Genomic DNA, 11,933 nt, shown 5'->3' with positions numbered 1-11,933 from the left:
CGAGGCTCTGGAGTTGGACGATGAGACATGTTTTAATCACCTCTTGGTGGATACAACCATGTTGAGCTTGCACGAAAACAAGGTCGTTTGCTTCTTGGCCAAGCACCAACTGGCGAACAGTGAAGTGTGGGGGTCTGGTTATATGTCACTCGCCTGGAAAAAAAAGTTTTTGGTCAGTCGATTTTTCAGCCGTCGGATACAAGATCAATGGCTGGATCTCTTTCTTCTTCCTCCCATTGGTTTTCTTCTTCCTTCAAACCGCACTGCCGTCGACGGCCTAGCCGCCCGCTTCTACAGCCAGTGGACGGTGGCACTCTTTAGCAGCCTTGCCGCACACCCCCCGGGACCCCCAGCCAGGTCCGTGCGAGCACCCGAGTATCTCGCCTGATCTATCGGAGTCGCCATTGGAGCGCTACAAAGTGCTCTATTTTTTTTTGATAGGCTGCAAAGTGCTCTGTATGAAACGCACCGGTTGATGTGTGTCTAAGAGGAAGAAAGACCCCAACGTTATCTCCTTTAGCAAACTAGGCCTTGGGCCTTTTCTTTGTTTAGCATGAAACGTGGTTAGTGACGGGCTACACCAAGCCAGTGGGCAAGAAGCCCACCGATTCATTCTCAGAAAATGTTTCGCATCAAAAGGTTCTCTAAAAATGTAATTAGTTCTCAAAAAAGTAACCAGCTAAAAAATATTACTCCTAAAAGGATTACAAGAGTCCTAGCCATCCGGCAAAAAAAAACGGAAATGTTAACGCTCACACGTGTGGGCGTTGACCATCTCGACCACACGCATCCATCACCGTCCAGTACTATATGCACGAATCTTGGCAAAATCTGGCTGATTTTCTGTGCCACGTAGGATAAGACGTGTGTGTGGTGTGTGACATAATTCGTCCACACATCTGTTTTACCACACGGAGGGGCCGGTGTGTGGGCGTTTAGCAGTTCACCCACACACCAGTTTTCAGTCACGCACAAGGGCCGGTGTGTGGGCGTTTGCCATCTCGCCCACACGTCCGCCTCCTCTCCCACACCCAAGCTGCCAGTTGCCATGCGTTTTGCAGTGTACATGGCAACTGACCTAGTGTGATTGCAAACAGATGGCAACTCTCTCTTTTTTTACCCGAACATGTCAGTTGCCATATGTTTTGCATGGTACATGGCAAACTGCCCTAGCGTGCACGTAAGCAGATCGCAACTCTTTCTTTTTACATGGCAACTGCCCTAACGTGCTTGTGAGCACATGGCAACTCTCTCTTTTACCCGAACATATTTTTTTGCCATGCCATTTTTTCAGTGCTACATGGCAACTGCCTAGTGTTAGTAGGTGGTAACTCCTAAAGTTTTGAAATCATGGCAACTGCAGTAGACCAGACCACACATGGCAACAGCTGTAGTTGTCCAAAAAATGGCAATCTTGAACTTTGACCTGAGATGGCAACTGCAATTGAGTAGACATGGCAACTGTAGTTGTCCGACATGGCAACCGTAGTTCAGCGACATGGCAACTGCACTTAAACGAACATAGACGAGGGTCCGGCCCATGGCAACTGCGTGCACGCGGTAAAGTGTCACGTGGGGCGTGCGAGACCACGAGGTACGAGGCGTGACGTACCGGGCGTGTGGGCGTTATCTATTTCGCCCACACGCACGCGTATAAGAGGGACCGGGAGGGAAACAAAGGCGTGTGGGTGCTAGTTGTTTTACCCACACACAAGCGTGTGGGCTGGTCCTCTTAGGCACCACAAAGAACGTGTGGGCAGATCCCTTAACGCCCACACGTGTGGCAGTTATGGGGACAAAAAAAAGATTCAACACAAACCACACAGATCTACTACGGTTCATTTCATCAGCTTGAGATGCGAAAAAATAAACACAGATATAGACCCTGCAGGTACCTGCCTGAAGCCCCCGTAGCCCCAGGTAAACAGAGGAAAAAGCCGCGGGACGGTCCGTGTCGAATTCAAGGAGGGTGACCGCCCGCTCCGTCCGGGGAGGCGCCGGCCTTGAGGAGGGAGGGACTGAAGAAGGATGGAGGGAGTGGTGGCGGCGAGCAGAGATCTCGGCGTCGGAACTGGAATCCAACTCTGCTTCTCTACTCCAGATATTGCTGTGCTCGACGGTGGACTTCCTGCTGCCGGCCACTTCGCCGGCCAGGCGGCACTGCTTCTCCGCGCATTCAGGAGCGACTCGGTCGCCGCATTGAGGCTACTACACTCCTCCATCACCACCAAAAATCACCATCGTCACGCTCGCAATAACACCATATCAGATCGGAAACCATAGCCCAGAGGGAACGAAACTCCTGCATACCCAAAAATCAACATCGTCACACGCCTGCATCACCACAAAAAATGCTAGTGTTGCTCTTTTTACCAAAAATAAAAATGTTTATAAGATGGGATTCAAAATTTGGTTATGGTTTTGAAGTTTAAACACAGTGGAGAAAATGTTTGCTTTCGAACTTGGTGGCATTCCTACACGACCAATGTGCCTCACTATAGAAACGGCGAGTGTAGAATTTTGTTATTGACATTAACAGTTAAAAGAAAAGGATCAAATCTAGATACAAAATCCCATAATTTTCAAACAAAGAATTGAGTAAACCAGCACAAACCAAGCAGATCTGCTTGCAAAAGTTCCGCTCCTTGTCATGCACCAAATACTAACATGATCCCCGCTTGAATATAAATTCAGTCCTAGTACTATCACTCATGTTTGTAAATACCATGGATTTACTGACAGTTCTAAGCTTCTAATTATTATTAACAAAGCTACCACCTAATTATCAGTTTGGACAAAGCTGCACCATAAATATATATCAGACAAATACTCCTACTCCTAATCTGTCACAGAACATATTATTAAAGCTGAGGTGTGTATACCAAAGATAAAAAAATTGTAACATAAAAGGATTAGGCTCCTTTTCACACATTAGTTTGGCCATATTAACCAGTCTTACTGTAAAGATCATAGATATTGCAAAGCTAATGGAACATGGGATCAGGAGACCAAACCCGGTGCCAGACGGCAGGAGGATGCCAGCATCCACTTGGCGAATCCCGCTATGAATCTTCTACATTAGTGGCTCGACCCCCAACAACGACGCTTCTGCTAAGCCGCAGAAAAACACAACCAATGTTAAATCTCTGAATAGCGAAGCTCAAAAAGAGCGCGTTGCAATTACGTGCAAACAAAACAAAAGATGGAGCTAGTATCAATTTCAGGAATATTTCTCCAAAAATGTGCAGTCATGCACTACATTTTCAATTCTAAGTTGCCTTATGGTGTGTCTCACTGGTGGAAAAAAGGCCTTTGGTCGCGGTTCGCAACTGCCATTAGTCGCGGTTGCGCAACCGCGACCAAATAAGCGCGACTAAAGCCCCCCACCTTTAGTCGCGGCTGCTTAAGAACCGCGACTAACGGCCCGTCCACGTGGGCGCCAGGCGGCCGTCGGGGCGGAGGACCTTTAGTCGCGGTTCTTCTGGCCAACCGCGACTAAAGGCCGCCACAGGTTTAGGGTTTTAGCCCCCCCCCTAAACCTGTTTTCTGTTTAATTTGTATTGTTTTATTTCTTTTGTGCTTTATTTTAATTTTGAAGGAGTTTCATATATTCTACGGTACTACATACATGCATATGAATGTACAATTTCAAATAAATTTGAAATTAGAACCAAAAAGAATTCAAGAGGAATATACAATATATATTCAATATCATCGGATGACCATATACAATTTTGAACAAGTTTCCATACATGATTTAATGCATATAAAGTTCTACGTCCTCGTAATAGTGTTCTCCTTTAGGATGGAGGACTTCCCTGCTGAACCATCCAGCTAGTTCCTCTTGAAGTGGTCGGAAGCGAGCTTCTGGACTAAGCATCCACCGGAGGTTATTCCTCTGAGCATTGGTATCACTCGGAACCCGCTCAGAGGTGTATCGCCGGATCATCTCACAGACATAGTATCCACATAGATTGGTCTCCGGTGGCTGAATATCCCCAGCATTCTTAGCCTTTAACATTTTGAATTCTAGCTCTTTTTTGAATTCACCGACCTTTGTATCTACGAACCGTCTCCAAACCCTACGAGGCAAAGAAAATTAAATGAACAAGAGAGTTATTAATTAGTTAGTTGATATTAGGAAATGAACGAAATAGGCCGATCGATATAGAGCGCAAATGAATGAAAATAATTACTTCTGCAGCATTCTTCTCATGCCGCCCCAAAGCTTTGGATCCATATTCACAGAGTCGTGGACGAGACATTCTGAGGTGTTAACTTTAATTACTAGCAGAATCCAGTGGAACCTGCGAACACGATACATGCACAGTACGTCATGCATAACTCATCGATTAGCCGGCCACATATCATGCATGGAGTAAACAAAAGAGAATGTGCTCAAGACAGAAACACTCACTCAAAATGGTAAGGAAATAGAATATCACTTTTGAGTTCCTGCTTTGTAAGAAAGTGCCACAGGTCTGCCTCCACGTCGGCGGGGTGACGCTCCAACACATGTCCATTAACGATGTGTGGGTCAATGAACCCAACATCATGGATGTTCCTTACTCTGCATTCCTTAATCTTCATTCTGCATGTATAATAGCGGACACAACAATATAGTTAGGACATATATATAGTGCAGGCAATATGAACGAGATGGGGTAGAAATTAATAAATCACTTACAGAACGTAGCAACTGATGATAGATTTATCGAGCTCGCGCAGATTGAAAAGCTGGAACAATTCACTCAGTTCAATTTGTACATAGTAATGTTTGAAGTGATGCTCATGTCTAACTTCCGCATAAATATATTCTTTGGCGTTTTTATTTTTTATGTAACCCTTGTACCATTTCAGCAGACCTTTCATTTGTGGAGGTAGATCCTTTTCCTGCGCAGGCTCGACGAGAGGCCCATTCTTGACATATGTAATTACTACCTCCTTCACTGGCGCCTCATCAAGGCCTAACAGTTCACGAAGAGTAATACCTAAGTTGGCCGCTAGTTCTCTGGCACTCGTTACAGTCAATCCCTGTGCTGCCGCAGCTTGTATGATCTCGGGGGCATCCGGACAGAAGGCTTCCACTATAAGCGGGGCAATCGATTGTTTACTTTGTTCCCCGAGCTGGGCAACTTGTTTCCCGCTTTTTTTACTTTCGGCCTTCTCCCGCTCTTTGTTCTCCTTGAACATGAGTGCCTGCCTGCGAAGTTCACGTGCATAGTCGTTAGGCAGATTCTTCGCGGCTTGGGACGGTGTGCTCAAAAATGACTTAGCCCACTTCTTTTGCTCATCAGAAAATACTGGCTTGGGCTCGGGCTCTCTTTTCTTCTTGCAGTCCGCCTTCCATTTCTCCAAATCAGCAGCCGCGGCCGCGTCGACTTCCTCGGCACTACGTTCCCAAGGCCTTGTGGGGAGAGGCTTCAGTGATGGCTCCGGTACCTTTGTGGTCTTAGGTACATAAGGGTCCGGGTTAATAATCCATGACTGCTTCTGCTTCTTTGCCGGAGGTGGATTGGGGGGCGGCGTCTGATCACCCGCCGGACGAGGACTGGGGGGCGGCGGCTGATCACCCGCCGGACGTTGTGGACTGGGGGGCGGCGGCGGCTGACGTGACGGAGGTGTAGGTGAACCGCCACCACCACCACCACCACCACCGCCGCCACCGCCACCACCACCACCGTAGGGGGGTGGACTTGTTGTCCTTGGCGCCTCGCCTGGAAACTTGATAAACTTCTTTTGCCATAGAATGAAATGGCGCTTGACATCTCCAAGTCTTTTCTCCCCTTCAGGTGTAGCAATGTCAATCTCCAGGTCCTCAAACCCTTGGACTATGTCCTCCACCGTGACACGAGCATAGCCATCTTGAATGGGGTTGTTGTGGTGGAGTGCTCCAGGTAAACATGGTAAAGCACTGCCGATGGCTACCTTCATGGACATGTTCCCGATAGGATAATACAGATGACATTCTTTCATCTCCTTTATATCGTCCACGGGGTAGCGAGGAGGCTCCGGTGCAGTAATTTCGACCACCAGAGGCTCCGGTGCAGTAATTTCGACCACCAGAGGCTCCGGTGCAGTAATTTCGATCGTCGGTGCATCTGCACCAGCCGGTGGGGCCTCCGTGGAAGCCACGCTGCTTCTCCGCTGCTGGCTTCTGAGATCCGCTGGATGATCTTCATGCTGCACCCGAGCTGCATCTCTTTCGGCTACTAGTACACTCATGGTTTTCTTCATCACATCCATTTCCGATGCCAACCGCGCCACAACATCTGCTTCCCGATCCATCTTTCTCTTACGGCTTCTGTAACCGTACGGGTCATCGTTCTGGGGGAACCCTATTTTCCACGGAATGTGCCCCATGCCTCGTCACCAGGGTCATCGCCTCTGATCTTATAACGCAATGCAGTGCATACCGGGCATTCATTCAAATTCTCGTATTCACCGCGGTAGAGGATGCAGTCGTTGATGCATGCATGTATCTTCAGAACCTCTAAACCTAGAGGGCAGACAACCTTCTTTGCTTCGTACGTACTGGCGGGCAACTCGTTATCCTTTGGAAACATATTCTTCAACATTTTCAGCAAGTTTTCAAATGCCGAGTCAGCTACACCTGCCTCTGCCTTCCATTTCAGCAAATCCAGTGTGCAGCCCAGCTTTTTCAGACCATCATCGCATCCGGGGTACAGCGCCTTTCTGTGATCCTCTAACATGCGATCCAAATTCTCCCTCTCCTTTTCAGTTTCGCAGCGTCTCCGTGCATCAGCAATGGTCCGACCAAGATCATCAACGGGATCATCACGTGCCTCTTCTTGACCTTCCCCTTCACCTTCAGCATCCTCCATGAAAGTATCACCGAAATGAGCAAGATAGCTTTCATCGATGAAATCATCCCCTTCTTCATCTTCTTCCATTATAACCCCTCTTTCTCCATGCTTGGTCCAACAATTATAGCTTGGCATGAAACCGTGCCGAAGCAGATGCATGTGAACATCTCTTGAGGAAGAGTAACCCTTCTGATTCTTACAGATAACACATGGACAGATAACAAAACCCCCCTGCTTGTTCGCATTAGCCACTACGAGGAAATCTTTCAAACCCGTAGTGAACTCGCCGGAGAGTCAGTTACCGTACATCCATTGCCGATTCATCTGCATTATTATAATATAAAATATATAATTAACCATCATGCATTTGTTAAACTAACTAGCTACAAACAATATAAATTAAACAATGAACTGCACACATGCATATTTTATCAATGACACATCAAAGGTTCATCAAGTTGCTAACCGCGATCGAGGAGTGTGGCTCCAACACTTCATGTCATGTTTGTTTCATGCTCTTGGGGCATTTCATCAAACACCTTATGTGCATAAGAGGAACCAAAAGCAAACCTACACCCACTTGTGAAGAGAATGGCTCCAAATGGCTAAGTGTTGGCTGCTGGATGGGTATATATAGGGGAGGGGCTTTAGTTGCGGTTGGCCTGGCAAACCGTGACTAAAGGTGCCCGAAGGCCTTTAGTCGCGGTTGTCCTGGCCAACCGCGACTAAAGACCCTCACGTGCGCCAGCTGGCCACCGAGCGCCCTGGGCCCAGGCCTTTGGTCGCGGTTCACCTCCAGAACCGCGACTAAAGGTCCCATTAGTCGCGGTTCCTACAGCTTCGTGACTTATGGGGCTGGACGGAAGCCTGTTTTTCCACCAGTGTCTAGAGATTCATGCACTTTGATCAAATAGAGACAATATTGCAAGGCAGAACATGAGGTGGTGATTTCAAAACGTAACCATAAGCATTACTAGGGAAAAGCCCAGCAGTAGTGCGGGTGTTTGGTGTATCGGTAGCGTGGGTAACCGCGCTACTGATACGGCGCTACAGCTAACGTTTAGCAGTAGCGCATGTAGCAGTAGCGCGTTCTGACACGTGCTACTGCTATACCTACTTAATAGTAGTGCTTTCCATACAGGTGCTACTGCTAAGTGCTTTAGCAGCAGTGTTTGCATGTCCACCACTAAAGGGTGCTACTACTATATGTTCTCATTTTTTTGCTACGTATTTGCGATGTTTTTTACAGGTTTTATACAGTATTCTAATCATATCATAAACATGCAATATTCTCATCATATCATACACATAATAGTCTCATCATATCATCCAACACAAATCATATCGTCACATCATAATCACGATATAGCTATACAAGTTACATGACATGTCTCATCATACATAATGTAGTACTTGCTGAGGCGTCAGTTCATATCCCTCTCTTGCACTAGCATGAACCTAAACTAACTACTGGCTGTCGCTCAGAAACTGGTACACCTGGGCCTGACACTTCGGCCACTCGTCGTATACTCCTGGCATAGCACTTTCTTCGCCATCGATGATCTATGCACCTGCATTGTCACATGAGTCGTTGATATGCAACATATATAGTTGAGCAACAGAAAAAGACAGACTTGAAAATAAAAGAAGCAACATATCATAAGCATAACTAACAAAGTTCATCATACCCAAAATGCCCTAACTAGAGTGATCTCCGCTAGTTGAGGAGGACGGTTTAATTACATCACAAATAAAGTTTCGTCATGCATAACTCAAAGTTTCGTCATAGAGAAAGTATGGACTAAACGGACACATTGTCATTTATCGTCAATCACTCCAACATGTCGTGTCATCCATCCAAGTCAAGGAGATAGTCCCCGAGCATACTGAAAGGCTTTCGGTCGGGACGTTGAGCGGCTACGCGTGTTTGGACGTCTTCCCTCGACATTTGCCCTTCTTCGTAGAAGATCCCTGTTTTTTCGAGGACCTCCTTCATGATGATTTGGACAAGCTCATGCTAGATGTGATAGAACTCAGCTCGGAGTCGATGATCCGGGACATCTCCTAGGTTCTTTGCCCATTACAGAATATGGGCATCGCTGGATCTAGGTGACATTCGAAGGTTCTATTGATCCCGTTTGTACTCCAGCATGTGGTAGAGGACATAGAATCCATCACTAAGAGTATCACTTGGTTGTTGGATGCAGCAGAAGTCGGTCTTATAGCCGAAGGCGGGCGCGCGGTTCCTTGTCTTCCTGTTCTTGATCTCTCCACCCCATAGGTCGTAGGTAACGATAGCACTGTCGAGAACAGGCCTTATGTGGGTGTAATATTTTTTCTTCATGTTCTTCGACGAGTCCAAGTAAAGAGCGTGGAAGAATGGGGGGGGGGGGTAAAGGATGATGAGGACGGCGCGCCTGTCGCTGGGAAAAATAAGTACACCTCAATCTAGCCTCCACGCGTGCAAATGAATGATTGAAATCGAAGGAAAGATATCTGCGGATGACTTACATAGGATGATAAGGCACGAAAATCGTCTCCTTGTCCTTATTGGTGACCATGAAATCAGCAATGTAGTTACACGCGTATTCACGGTGCTTTGGGAAGACCGCCAAGAAGCCCTCATGCATGAAGTACGGGTCAGCGACACAGATATAAGGTATCTGCTCAATCCTAATGATGTGGTTCATGTGCAAGGCAAAAAGGCGAACAAAATTAAAATCCAACTTTTTCAAGTGAAACATGTCGAAGATGTAATCGAATGGAAGGAAGAACTTCTCCGCAGTGAATGTGTCGACGTACAACCTTTGATGCGGCACGTTAACCACGTAGAGCGGGTATCCTGGATTTTCCTAGGGGGTCAGGCTCTTCTCTCTCCACAGCACATCGTCATGAAGTCTCCTTAGGTCGCCGTATATAGCCTATACCGCTGCCTTAGGTAGGACCGGATGACCGGGGATATGCCATTTTGCCGCACCGGGGATAGGTATATGGTCTTGAACCAGAGGCTGTGAAGTCGGCTAGATCATAGAAGTAGCTTTGTTGCCTTTGCTCGATCTCTTCCTATGCTTCTTTGCTTCTTTGCTACTAGAAGGTCGTCTATAATACGTTCATCCTCCGGCAATTCAGGCACTGACTCATGACGCTCAAACCCTGAGTACTCATACTACTGAGCCATCAAACGGCCGTCGTCATAGGCGCCAGTATTGAGATACTGTAGAGTGTCATCGTCATCCTCATCCTCATCGATGGCATCGATATCATGCATTGCTTCTTCGACGGCGGCAACGTCATCAGTGATTAATGGAGCCTCTTCCTCACCCCGTCCGCTATCACCCGGCACGACAGGCGACGCTAGTTGGGTAGGTGGGGTGTTGATGTTCATACCTTGCTGAGGCTGCGTGGTCATGGTGGGTGTGCTCCCGGCCGCCTCCAGACGAAGCAGACTCTTGAGCCACAACAGGACCCAACTCTTGCAATCGCCGAGCCACCGCCGGGTCTCATCGTCATCTCCCCCTAGTATCGGAGGAGCCAAATTCTTGTGGCCCGGTTTGACACTGGCCACGGAAACCTTGAAGACATCAGGGGGATCGGACGGCTGTATAACAATTGTTCCTTCGGCTTCACTATCGTCGCCTTCCCCACGTCCACCTTCTAGCCACTGATAGTGTACAGTATAGTGCACAGGGTTATGTCGGCCTGCAAAGACATGTCTGTGACGTGAGACATCCGAAAGGCAATGGAAACAGAAGATTGATGCATATATTGAAGAGGGTCGGTGTGAAAAGTACAGTGAGGGCGTCGAGCTCAGCCAAAGACGAAGCACCGCCGAGCACGTCCGAGACGGAGGACGGGCTGCTATGAGCAGGTGCAGGATCCGGTGTAGGAGCCAGTGCAGGAGCAGGTGCGGGGGCAAGTGCTGCTGCAACGCTAGTCGAGCTGCTCCCCAAGAAGTTGAAAAGGGGAAGTCCTCTACATCCTTATTTGGATTTTGCTTGGTCCAACTGACGATAGCCAGAACCAAGACACTATAGGAAGTTGCAATCTCCTCTTTTGCGGCAGCTACCGCTGCTTTGATTGTCTCAGCTAATTTCTTATCAACCCCAATCGCAACCTTCTTGTCGATGTTTTCTTCATTTAACCTCAGTCTTTCCTTTCTCTCCCCCATGGTATCACGGTAGTACTTCTTCCACGTGGCGCCGTCTTCGATACCGTGCACGCGTCCATACGACGACCGAGTGTCCACCGGAAGTCCTTTCAATATGTTCAAGGCCCAGTTGAATGGGGTGTCCCACTTGGGTCTCGCCAACGCCTCTGACGGTGAGTCGCTTTCGGCCGCAATCCTGTATTGCTCTTTCTGCAAAAGGAACAAGGATCGTTTACAAATATGACTAAACATGGAGTCGAATTGATCAGAACCTAAAATTACCAGCAGTCTCATGAACTCTGTCGTGACCGCGTCCATCTCGAAAACCTTCTTGACTGGGTCCCAACGATACCAGGCCCTGATAATGTCACGCTCCTACGGGAAGGTGAACTCCGCCAAGGGGTCTGGGATGCCCAGACTTTCACGTTTCGTGTCCTCCTTGGCCCATATGGACCTCTTCCCCGCGTAACCACGGCTTCTGAGGTGGTGGCACCCCGTGTTCCTCTCTTGGAGCCCCTTCATGTACTCTGACTTTTCTTTGGTAGCTGCGGCAACGCAAGCCGCCTTGAATATTTCAAACCGCTCTTCCGTAATTGTCGGATTATCCTTTACAATCTCAGAGTAGGTTACGCAAGTCGAGGCGGACGTTGTCGCAATGGCGATGACGGACTCCGAGACAAGCACGTGACACCACTGCCACCCTATCTTAGGGTTACGCGAGTCTAGGCGGACGTCATCGTCGCTACCACAACGGACACCGAGACGAGCACGTCACACCACTGCCACCCTGTCTTAGTGTTATCACTTGTAGAAAAGAGGGCTTTGGTCCACCCCGGGTTATCCCATTAGTCCCGGTTCAGTCTAGAACCAGGACTAATGGGGGCATTAGTCCCGGTTCGTGTGCCCAGGGGCCACGTGGGCCATTTGTCCCAGTTCGTCTGGACCTTTTAGTCCCGGTT

At 48.1% G+C, this 11,933-nt stretch overlaps 1 protein-coding gene across 1 annotated transcript in view; it reads left to right on the top strand.

Moving 5' to 3' along the window:
- Nucleotides 1-2,028: 2,028 nt before the first annotated feature.
- Nucleotides 2,029-11,933, top strand: part of LOC119280238 (polygalacturonase-like) — a 25,688-nt gene continuing 15,783 nt past the window's right edge. The window contains exon 1 of the mRNA XM_037561156.1: nucleotides 2,029-2,190. Coding sequence (XP_037417053.1) covers nucleotides 2,029-2,190 — 162 coding nt within the window. The remainder of the gene's footprint in view (nucleotides 2,191-11,933) is intronic.

The sequence above is a fragment of the Triticum dicoccoides genome, chromosome 3B, assembly GCF_002162155.2.
Source record: "Triticum dicoccoides isolate Atlit2015 ecotype Zavitan chromosome 3B, WEW_v2.0, whole genome shotgun sequence".
NCBI classification, from domain to species: domain Eukaryota; kingdom Viridiplantae; phylum Streptophyta; class Magnoliopsida; order Poales; family Poaceae; genus Triticum; species Triticum dicoccoides.
Note: the sequence above shows the minus strand (reverse complement) of the source record. Positions and strands in the feature narration are given on the sequence as shown.